The sequence below is a fragment of the Carlito syrichta genome, unplaced genomic scaffold (genome assembly GCF_000164805.1).
Source record: "Carlito syrichta isolate Samal-C Ts95f unplaced genomic scaffold, Tarsius_syrichta-2.0.1 Scaffold309922, whole genome shotgun sequence".
In the NCBI taxonomy this organism is placed as follows: Eukaryota; Metazoa; Chordata; class Mammalia; order Primates; family Tarsiidae; genus Carlito; species Carlito syrichta.
Window position 1 is genome coordinate 233,509 of NW_007254018.1, and position 12,407 is coordinate 245,915.

The following is a 12,407-nucleotide window of genomic DNA, read 5'->3' on the forward strand; positions in this document are numbered from 1 at the left end:
ATGAGCCACAGCACTCTGATCCAAGTTGCTATTTTCTAAATGTACAGAACTGTGTTCCTGATTCACAACTCTTGACTTTGTGGCATTTGGTTGCCAGGATTTCTGTAAGAAGGTGAACCTTTCCATCAGGAATCTCTCTATTTCGATCTTACTTTCACCACCCAATCTCCGCCTTCACCCTGCCTCTCAGAACTTCCTAGTCAGCTCTCTGCCATCCCACTGATTTAAAATTTTATGGAAATAAAAAGTAGGACTTCCTCATAAAAACAGTTGGTGACCTTTTTTCAAATAAATAACAAGATAACCCTAAAGACCCATTATTTAATTTTTTAATGTCCCCAAGATGCATGCAAAATTATAAAACTAACGAGGCTGTCAGTAATGGGATAAACAATTCTCTTTCTAGAATTCTAGCTATCTAAGAAGGAGCAGAGTCACAAAGTCAAAAGTACCAAACCGGAAAATACTTTGTAAATGGCACTCCCTAAGTTTTTCAGAGCATACCCTACATACGGTTCATATAAACAAAATAATCAGGCAGAATAATTTTTTGTCCACAAAGGTCCTATAAAAATCAGTTTTTAATATCTTACTATTATTGAAAACAAAAAAGATATAAATAAGTGGCATAATTTTCTGTAATGAATTAGGAATGGCCAGGACTGCTAGCTGTCATTGAGATCAAAACAAAATATTAGTCATAGCAGTGAGAGAGAACACCACACAGTCACTTAATTATCAAAACAAAATTTTACTCTTTGTATGAAAAAAATTTTTTTTCATTCACTTTCTTCTTCCATTCTAGGAGAGAAAAATTTTTTTAAATGAGAGCATTAATTTTTATTAGGTTTCTTATGTACCATTCAGTTGACTTCAATAGAATCCTTTAAGCAGGAGCAAATGAAATCAGATTATCGAAAGTAAGATTATCAGTATCTTATTTAGGCCTACAAACTGCCTGTCTGTATCCAGTACCTACCAATTTTTTCCAGCTGTTTGGATACATGCAGAGAGTTTTCCCAAAGTTTACACTTAAAACATTTAGCTAAAATCAAACTATTCAATAGTATAGCAAAATTCTTTTCTTCGGCAGCCACAAACTCTGACAACCCTAAAAAAAAAGAAGTTTCCAATATTAAATCTAGTATATTAGTTTACTGAAAAAAATATTAAAAACCTACTAATGCTTTAACATACATCTTGTAATCCGTGAGCCATTTCTGAAAATTTTTGCAGTATCTTGTGTCAAAGCAAAATCTTGTATGGGAATGCATCCTAGCTGAGCCTGAATAAGACTGGGGAAAAGAAGAAATCTCATTATTTCCTCTTAAAAGTTAACTATCGCACAGTATTTGACATCACTGATTGGGAGTATTCCTTAGATTTTTCTCTGCCTTAATTTCCATGACACCACATAATTCTATGAGTTATCTTGCATAATTATTGTACCAAGTCAACAGCCAAAGTTCAGTTCTTTTTTAAAAAAAAATTTTTTTTAAAGATGTGGGGTACAATTCAAGGTTAGGTATACAAATGTTCATTATACAGGTACCCTTGTTAATGAAGTGTGCCAGTCCTTTTTTTCCAACCCCTATAAGTTCAGTCTTTTTTTTTTTTAACTTTTCTTTATGCATTCAGTATTTCTTTCAAAAATCTCATTTATTCTCAAAACTTTAATTATAATCTCTAGGCTGATAAATTCCAAATGCTTACAGGACACTCTCGCTTAGACAATTATTTGAATCTCAACAAACCTAAAATTGTTGTCATATTCTCCTCTAATACAGTTCTGTCTGTTGTGTCTACTGTTGCTTTTCAAGGTATTATTTTTAAAAAACAGTACAATTTGCTTAACCAACATTTTTTTATTAAGTGCTTATTGAGTGCCACATTGTTAGGTACTGAGGATTCTGTTTAACATACGACAGTTGGTAACATATTACTTGGTTATTCAAAACCAGCAGCTGCTTGGCTTCGAAATTTAGGGGGATAGTTGTAAGAGGAAAGATGCTAGTATCTATTGTGCCTACTATATTTCAGGTTCTTTGCTACCTGTTTCATCTGTAAAGTTACCTAATCAAACATTGATATGCAAAACACCCATGGTTCTAACTAAAATTATTATACATGTTATTACTTTCTTGGTCTCTTGATAAGACCAAAAGAGTCATATGTACAAAGAGAAGGGGTAGAATAGTTTTATTTCATTGTTTAGTTTAGCAGAAGATGGGTGAAATAGAAGTAATCAATTCACTTCTCAGAATGGATGCATGCAGCTGAAACTTCTTTTGACTATTCTTTTGAGAATACTTCTGAAAATTATTTTGTATCATCTATTAGAAATACTTCTGAAAATTATTTTGTATCATCTATTAGAAAATGGTTATAAAGTTACAGTTTATTAACAAAGAAGCAACGATGGAAAATGATGGGATGCCTTTAATGCTGGATAAATAAAATTCCTTGTGAAGGATTTAGAACTGCACAAATGTGGGGTATAAAAATAAGACTTTTGAAGTAATATTTTTTATATTAAACAGCATCTGAATTTTATGTTAGGAAATAGGACGCTTTTCAACATCATACTTCCCTGTCAGAAACCTTATTGTAAGAAGTAGTAACAAAACAGGGATGGAAGAAGAACAGGGATTTATTCCAGTAGATATAGAACTCCTGTATTTAAAGATACAGACAGCACGGCTGTCTGTTTCTCTCCACCAGATAAGGTAATCTGTGATGTACTATGACCTGACTTTCTTGAGTTTGTCCTCAGTAGAAATTAGTTTATATAGCTTCAGGTGAGGTTACACGATAGAGTTAGAGTTACATGATAGTTAAGTTATGACTAAATCAGGTTATTTTAAGAATTAAGTGAGATAAGGTATTGATTCAGTTAGGATTAGATTCAACCATGACCAGACCATATTGGTTTAAACACAAAAAGTTTATTCTTTTGTGTTAAAGAATACATAGTTAGGTGGTCCAGGGCTTGGTATGGTGACTCCTTATCATATCCCTTGAGTTCATTGAATAATACCAGTTAAAAAAAACAGAGCTCATGCTGAAGAGGGAAGACCTAGGAATTAAAGCTATGAATATTTTTTTAAAGTCTTAAATTAAAAGGGCAGAAAATTGAAAGATAAAATTTTATAACTAAGAGGATTATCATTTACTTGGAGAACAGACCTGAAATGCAGCAAAGTAACAAGGATATAAGAAAGCCATAAAAGAGATAACTGTCAAGTATCATCACCTACCAAAAGACTGTATATTATGAATTAAGAACCTCCCCCACCCCCCTACACAGTCTTGTCTTCTTGCCTATGTTCAAATGAGTTGCACAAAGATGGGAAATGATCATGGGGATCTATGCATAAAAACATTTATAAAGTCATTAACTTTAAAATCTGACAGCCCCAACTGAAAGAATGTATTACACATTTTAAGACAAAATTAATGAAAGCACTGAAGTTACAAATAAAGTGCTCCCAAGAAAATGAGTATGGAAAAATACCTTTAGTTTAATTCAATAATTGATGCAATGGAAAATGTTGGAAAAAACATTGAGAAAATCAAGAGTTCTAGGCTCTAGTTCTAGCCCAGTGTCCCATACAGCAACATAACCTTGGCCAAATAACAACTCACCTGAGCATCACTTACTTCATTATAAAATGAGAGGACTGGGCTATAGGATCTCTACAGATATTTGAATTGCTAGAGAAATACAGGTAAGAAACTAAACATTAACTTGTCTGGTACAAGCTACAGATGTGCCTGATGACATGTAAACAACAGTGAGAAGATTCTTTTGTAGACTTCAAGGTTTTTGGGAGATAAAATTCAGCAAGATGCCAGAAAGTATCCCAAAGAAAGAATAATCTCCTCTAGCTAAGGAAGAAAAAGAAATGCTTTGGCTAACTCGTTTTATTGAGCTACATTTAAAAAATCATTTCACCTTAAATTACATCACTTAAATCAAAAGGTTCTAACCCTAAGACCTAAGTACTCAAAAAACCAAGCACTTAGCATAGCAGAAAAGAACATCATAGCATTTGTGATTGCAAACGGGTAAAAGACATTACTAGTTACAGTGTAACCTTAGTTTACTCTTTGAATTAAGACTCTTCTATACAGACTTCCCATTCATGGCAGAATAGTCACCCACTGTCATGTGTGTACTTCTTTACTCGTCCTTTTGCTTCTACTATTTCTCTCTCCCAGAATGCCACTGCCATTCAATAGATATTTAGTATATACGTTTTCATACTGCGCATTATTTTTATATGTATGGTTCTCATTCAAGCTAACTTGAAATCTCCTGATGACAAGAAGTTTAAGAAGCATGTCTTCTTTTTTTGCCTCAACAGAACATACTTTCAATAAATATTTGTTGAATTAAAAATATTCACAAATCATCAACCTTAAAGTCTGAGAATTCTAGGAAATTAATTTCATATCTACATTCTGACTCATTTGTATGTAAATTTTTTTTGTATTATGAAAAAAGTTTAAACTATGTTTTAAAACTAAAAAACTTACATAAATATGAATCATGAACCAGTAGTCAATACTTTAAGATATTTAAAAATAATTTGTCTTTACCAATTTACTTTCATTTCTCTTGTCTTAATTCTTCCTCCCATTGGAAATCTGTAAATAAAAACACATGGCAAAATTTTTATTATTACTTTAATTAAACAGAATATCTTAAAATTGTTTGAAACATATGTAATTTTTGTACCTGATGGTTACCCGATTTGGATCTTTGTTCAGAGTATTCAGTGTTTTCTTTTCGTTTATTCTTAACTGTATATCTAGAAATTCCTTGCAGTTGGCTATCATTGTGACCTATAAAAATTTCAGCATTTGTCCATTTAATGAAGTCCACTTTTTATTTTTCTCTCATTCTTGATCTCCAAATTTATTTATTTTTCATGCTGCCTTGAACCACCACAGTTTTATCAATTAAAATAACAGAGTTAAAAATCTGCTTTATACATTTTGCTTTTTAAAGAATTCATTCTTTACTAACAAACGCTTACAAACACCTGTTATATGCCAGACATTGTTAGACATTGAGATTAAACCAATAAGGCTGTAAAGATTAACAAGCTAGAATTTAAAATATTCAGCCCAGTACCTACCACATAGTAATAAGCACTCAGTAAAGTAAACGTTGTTCTTGTTACTACTACTGCTACTACTACTACTACTACTACTACTTTTATTCACCCTTCTATAGTTTGAAAATCATCATCCTAACTAAGGCTAATTTCATGATAGGAAGAATGTTTTAGATATTAAGAAAACTGGATTCTAGAACCTAGTTCGGTCAGATGACTAGGCAAAACACTTTATGTGTTTTGGCTTCCCAAGTCTGTAGAATGGAACTAACACATTTTAATTCCCTTACAAACTGGCTAAACTCAAGATCAGATAAGTTAATGTTAATTTTGGGTATTTTCTACTCTTGATTTCTTCTTAGTTAAGAATATTTACATAAAAATACAAACCTTCTTTTCATCAGTTTTTGTTCATACGACTACTCAATTATAACTGGAATGCTATTGTGCAATTTTTAGTATAATAATCTTATCACAGTTATCAACTTATATATTTTAAATAAAAAGGTTTAAATTTGAGAATAAATATTTTCTTGTATAAATGTTTTGTTCTGTACTCATGTCTCCAGCAAAGGGAGAAAGGATCGATGGAGTTACCAGGTACCAACAATATACCTATGGTTCTTTTCACGCTGCAGCTGCAAAATTGCCCTCATTGTTGATACTTTAGCATGACCTTTTAATATTCCCATTTTTCTACAATCAGTTACTTTTTCTGGGCCATTATCAATACTATTCTATTTCTACTATTACCATTCTGAAGCAAAAGATCTGGGGAGAAGTTGCAAGTACATGGCACACACATAGCAATTCATTGTCCTTCATCAATGGTAGACTTTCCTAATATATCATTCCACATCATCTTGGAATTTTACTCACACTGTACTCGGTAGTCACTACCAAGGTAATCACACCTCCTTTAGGTATGTATGTACATTTTCTTAGCTCTGATAAAATACGTAACTGAAAATACAATATCGCATAGCTCATGATCAGAAATACACTACTATAGACATAAGTGTTGGGAGCCGGCCGTGGAGGCCCGACTGGGCGTTAGGGATCCAGGTGGGCTGCAGACCCTGAGACCACCAGGTTTAGTTCAGGAGCTGAAGGCCCATTCCCTCCTCCTTTCTTTGTTGTTTAGTATTACCCACTGGCAGGGATTTTGATGATCTAAGCTTGAAGTTTTGAGAATATGACAGGCATGGCTGACTCTAGGGATCCAATGTTCCCGTTTCTCACAGACTGTGGTTTTGGCTTTAAACTTAACACAGTTCAAACTCAGATCACATTTGGGAGTCTTATACATAATACCAGCTTCTTTATAAGATTTAAAAATATATTTGTAAAATTAGAATATACATTTAGAGGGCTGTTTCCAGCGTTAGATGGTATAGATGATTATCTAGGGTTACCAGAAATGGCCCAGCACAAACTTTGGGCTGGGCCACATTCTTTAGGAACCGGTTTAAGCCATAATTAAGAGTTGTTTATAGTACAGGTAAAATTAGCACAGATAAGAAAGGTATTAGGATTTTAGTCAGTTATATTGCTTTTGAGGAATATTAACCAAGCATGAGGAACAGTGAGATAACTTTGGGATTGTCCTTCCTCATTCCTAGGGAAACACCTGGTGGGTGGGGGACGCCCCCCCACCTACCTGGCTTTGTGTTCATGTGAAAGTCTTGTGATTTGATTGGGATTGTCCTTCCTCATGCTTAAGGAAATGCCTGGTGGGTGGGGGACACTCCCCACCTACCTGGCTTTGTGTTCACGTGAAAGTCTTGTGATTTAACATGTGAAATTTGGGATAAAAGATTCACGGTTGGTCCCAATAAACGGCTTCTGCTCATTTCACTGAATAGTTGTCCACTTTCTTTCTTTCTCTTTATATCCATCCCTCCATCTTTCTTTCAATATCTATCCCTACTACAGAATCAGCTTCTGTACTAGACAGAGTCCAGTCTCTTTCTTTCTCCTTATTTCTCCAGAATATTTGCCGACGCTGCCCCACCTTCCAGGGACCCTCTAAATCTCTTTTGGGGGGGCTGGCCCCCCATACATAAGCATTCTTAGAAATGCTTTTCCTTTCTGCTCATTCATTCTTAAATTATATGAGATATAAAAATTAATTATTTTTCCTATATTATTTTATACTATATCTCATTATGTATTTATTTTCTAGCAACAATTCACTTACCAGATCCGATAAGGTTTCTTTTCCACTGATTTTACAAAATTTCTTCACTGTCTCAAATGTAATATAATACCAAGCCATCAATCTTCCTGCCTCTGTGAGAAAAGATGAAAAAACATTCCCCCCATCAGCTGAAACAACTCACTTTTTAAAAAAAAATCAGTTTTAACAAACATTTCCTTAACATATACTCTGTGCCTACAATGACACTAGCCACAAAAGGCACATCAAAAAATGTAGAAGACACAATCTCTGGAACTTATTGGTTGGCTAGGAAGATAACTACATGCAAAATATCTAGAAGACAAAATCCAGATAATAATATTATTTACATACAAACTTAAATACAGAGGAAATGAAATTTAACAGAAGGGTCAGTGTAGAATGACCTGCCTAGTAGAGACAATGAGTCTTGAGAAGGATTTTAAAGATGACTAATATGCCTTGGCAGATAGGAAATAAAACCATTATGACCTTGGAAAAAATTCTGTTTATCAATAAAGTTAAAAGGACTATTTTTAGAATACTGTAATGAGGGATATAGCTTGATAGTGATTAAGAGTTTGGGTTAAAGTGAGTTGGTTAGAATCCTTGCTCCTAGCCGGGCATAATAGCACGCAGCTGTAGTTCCAGCTACTTGGAAGGCTGAGGCAGAAAGATTGTCTGAGCCCGATAGGTTGAGGCTATGGTGGTCGTGAGCATGCCACTGTACCCCAGTCTGGGCGACAGAATGAGACTAACTCAAAAAAAGAATCCTTGCTCCTCCTCTTATTGGGTAGGTAGGTGATCATGTTCAAGTTACTTTACCAGTTTCTTTCTTTCTTTATACATTTTTTATTTTAAATATGTGGGGTATAATTCAGGGTTAGGTATACAAATGCTCATTATGCAAGTATCCTTGTTGATGAGGTGTGCCCCTGCCCCGGCAGTTTTCCACTACTGCCAATTCTTATAGTATTTACAATAGTTGTTCAAGGTCTGCTTGTGAGAGAGAACATGTGATACTTGGTTCTTTGTTTCTGTGATAGATCACTCAGTATTATAGACTCTAAGTTCATCCAAGTTGCTGAGAAGTTCATAATTTTGTCCTTCTTCCATTGTGTATATGTATCACATTTTTTTTATCCAGTTCTTTTTTGATGGGCAGCACAGTTGGTTCCATAATTTTGCAATTGTAAATAATGCTGCAATAAACATCCGTGTGCAGGTATCTTTTTCATAGAGTGATATGAGTTCCTCCAGGTCTATTCCCAGTAGGGGGATTGCAGGGTCGTATGGAAGGCTGATTTACTTTACCAGTTTCTTAATGTAAGGATAATAAAACTACCTACCTCAGAAATTTGTTGTAAAGAAAATTAAATGCAGTTTATACACACACACACACACACACACACACACACACACACACTCTGCTTAGCATAGTGCTTAACATTTAATAAATGTTGCCTACTTTTATTATTATAACATGATAAATGATAGACTAGAGAGGGCTTGAAAGACCCCTGAAATTATATTAGAGAAGTTTCGATTTTGGATTTGTAAAATAACAAGAGGACTATTAAAATTCTTGTGCAATATTATATTTAAATTGAAGTTTGAAAATAAGTTGTTGTGTATATAGAAAAGCAGGTTGGTTAGGGGTAGGAGGATAGGTGAAGTGCGGGCAAGTAATTGATGGAATGGAATTCACTTAAGAGGTTACTAGACTCACTTATAAATTGTCTAAAAGCATTCCAAAGAATGTCAAGCCTTGTGAATGCACGGAAAAGAGTTGGGAAAAGGAAAGTGGCATACTGCTTCACAAGGAAAAGGCTAACATTTATGTATGTGCTACATGTTTTGCTGAAGAAGATATGTTTGGCATTCCAAGAGGATTATAGGCATCAAGGAGATGGTATAATAGAATTCACAATCAGGGAGAGAGAAGCAGCCAGGCCAGCTTAAAGCCACTTTTTCAATTAGAAGCCTGGTGAAGATGTTCGCCTAAAATGTGGATAGTGGAGCAGTTCATAAAACAAAGCTTCTGAGAGAAGTGTATGAGATATCAAGATTATGGTTACCAAGGGAACTAGTATGTTAACCACTGGGATAGGTTTAAAGATAGTCTTCTTACTCTAAAAGTTTATCAATTAATATAAGGTATCTCTTTGCTATGGAAAATGAAAAATGAAAGGTTTTCAGAAAATATTTGATTCTTATTGACTTATTAGTAGGGCTGAGGCTTTCTTAGGTAAGAAAAAAATATAACCTAGAAAGAAAATGAGTCAAAGTAGAAAGAATGAAAATAAATTTTAAAATATTTGCAATTAAAAGAGGAAATAAACAACTTACTATCAATGTAGCAATTGAATGAATATTCTCATAGTAGGAAATTCAGGATATTTCAAAGTAAAGGTCATGAAACAGATGGGGAGTGGGGCACAGAGGCCCTGAGAATATACCTTTCAGACCTCCAACTGCAAGACGCATCACTGACTGATAGCCCCAGCTACTGCGCACTGAATCATCACTATGTTTACACTGAAATCATACTTTCACAAGATGTTCCCAACCAATGGTTGAGCATGGCAGGGACACTAAGGTAGACTTATGAGACAATGAGTTCCCCTGATAGGCAACTTTGGCTTGAAGATTCCCTATTAATGTGGCCATACATTCTTAGGACCGCATTGCAGAATAAGCTCCTTCCCTTCCTTTCCTTCTTTCCTTTCTTCTTTTGTAGTATGTGGTAATGTAATATGTGGTTTATCTAGGTATTTTACAGGTGAAAATACCTAGATACTTGAGTATTATGATAACAAACTAAAAAGCAACTATATGAAGCACAACTACTGAAATATACAAACTAAGAACTCATATACAAAGAAAATAGACTCAAAGAGACAAAAGAAAATATTTGTAATATGAAGGAACAATATGTCATAAAAGTAAATTAATTAGAAATATTACATAAGGAACTTAATTCTATATTAACGATGGGCTAAGAAATTACAAAGCAACCCTTCTGCTAAAGGCAACTAAAATAGCTAAGTGAAATACAAGTATCTCCAAAGCATCCAAGAACTAACAAAATATTTATCTGAAAGAGGGCTTACACTCAGAGATAAAATTAAAATTCCTAGGTTTTTCCCCCCAAAATTGAGGTGTGTAGGTCTGGGGTGGAATTAATTGCATTTTAACATAACAGCACCTTCGGTTGATTCTGACGGCAAGTAGTCAACCCAACACACTTTCAAAAACATTACCCTAGCATGTGATAAGGAAGATTTCCAACCCTAACACTGGATTTAGTGTTTGATGACTTCCTGGATATGGAATGACGGAAGAAAAACCAAATGTATCAAATATTTTATGGTGATCTTAGGCTTGGAAAAAAAAGCTAATAATAGGCAAATAAAGATATATTTTCCTAGTCTTTGAAAAAAAGGAATAACAATCCTTGTTGCAGTAAAATATTTTTACATTCATTATTCCATTTGATCATCACAATAACCCAATATGGGAAGACATGTAATATATTCCTATTTTTCAGATTCCTATTTTTCAGATGAATAAACGAAGGCCCAGTTAGCATAAGATCATAGCCGGCAAGTAGTGGAACTGGTATGGAAATTCAGGTATTTGGAATCCAAATTCTATGTTCCACTGTATTCCAGGTCAAATTCACTCTTATTTGCATCTGGGTGTCAAGTTTCATGTATATATGTAAGTAAAAACTTCCAACAGAAAACTGAGGATCAAATTTTGTAGCAAAGGTAAGAAACCATGGCCAAAACTACAATGTTGAATTAATGTACATAATGACTATAGATATCGCAGTGAAAGTAGATTATGCTTGCAAAGAAATGAGCACAAACTAGGAATAAAGATCCAGGGACTGAAACTTTAAGAAGCCCATAGTAAGCAAAAAAAAAAAAAAAAGTCAGCAAAGGGAGACTAAAAAAGCAGAAGGAGAGCCAAAAGAGTAGTAGAGTGTCAAGAAGAAAAAAATTAATCATATAGTGTTCACTTATGACTAAGAAAAAAGAAAAAATGTTAGTGTAGATCATTTAGTAGATATGTTTAAAGACAGAAGGAATGGTATTGGTAGATTCAAGAAGTACCACAAAGAAGAAATGATAGTGGAAATAAGATTCTTGATGAGAATAAAAGGATCTAAGAATAGATTTTTTAAAAAGTTAACCTTGGTGATTCTTATGACCCCCCCCCCACCTCCAGCGAGATACTGTAGACCACACAAAAGGATAATGCTCATAAACAAAGTTGGGCTTATCAAAATAAGGAGTAGATAAGGATCTGCAAAGACATGGTAAATGGCATAATGGACACTGGTGACTCAGAAGGTGGGAGAGGGGTGCAGGGACAAAACATCACCTGTCCGGAGCAAAGTGCACGGGTAGGGGTGGTGGGTGTACTTAAAACCCAGATTGAAGCTATTTGTACTCCCCAAGCTATTGAAATAATTTTTTTTAGAAAACAGTGGCCCAAAATCTTCTAAGGCAATATTTAATGGTACTTTTAGTGCATACAAATTATAAGTATAGGGGAAAGAAAAGAACTTTGTCTCTTAAGATTTTGTCTCAGTGATGCTGAAGATGCCCAAACTGTTTTAAACCATTATCAAGAGATCTTGAAGGGTGGGGAAGGGACCTGACTAACCAATTAATACAACACATTGCAGCCAAGAATTCATGTCTTAGCAAAATGCAACATGGATTAAGCCTTGCAATGGTAGCCATGATGTTGTTATTTTTGTTTTAGAAGATTGTGTTTCAAGGAATTGCCAAAGTACTTTTCCAAAAGCAGAGGGAGGGAGGGTATGGTCAAGCAATAGAATATAGCAAACGTTAACAGAATAAATAATCCAAGCTTCAGATGCATACATACTGACATCCCACAAGATTCCAAACAATTTACATGTGCAACTTGTTTTTTGCATTTACTAAGAAGTCACGCGAACTGATTAATTGTGTAATGTTTGTTCAGATTGTTAGGTCCTAACCAGATTTCAGGTATTTCAAAATATAATGATCTAATTATGATCACTGTAGAATAGTAGAGATGGGCTTAACTTGCCCCAAAACATT

At 34.3% G+C, this 12,407-nt stretch overlaps 1 protein-coding gene across 1 annotated transcript in view; it reads right to left on the reverse strand.

The window, feature by feature from the left end:
- HFM1 (HFM1, ATP dependent DNA helicase homolog) overlaps window positions 1-12,407 on the reverse strand; it is a 107,879-nt gene that overhangs the window by 44,812 nt on the left and 50,660 nt on the right. Inside the window, exons 21-25 of the mRNA XM_008068270.1 lie at window positions 7,324-7,415; window positions 4,742-4,848; window positions 4,603-4,650; window positions 1,198-1,295; window positions 980-1,111 (exon numbers count right to left, since the gene is read on the reverse strand). Coding sequence (XP_008066461.1) covers window positions 980-1,111; window positions 1,198-1,295; window positions 4,603-4,650; window positions 4,742-4,848; window positions 7,324-7,415 — 477 coding nt within the window. The remainder of the gene's footprint in view (window positions 1-979; window positions 1,112-1,197; window positions 1,296-4,602; window positions 4,651-4,741; window positions 4,849-7,323; window positions 7,416-12,407) is intronic.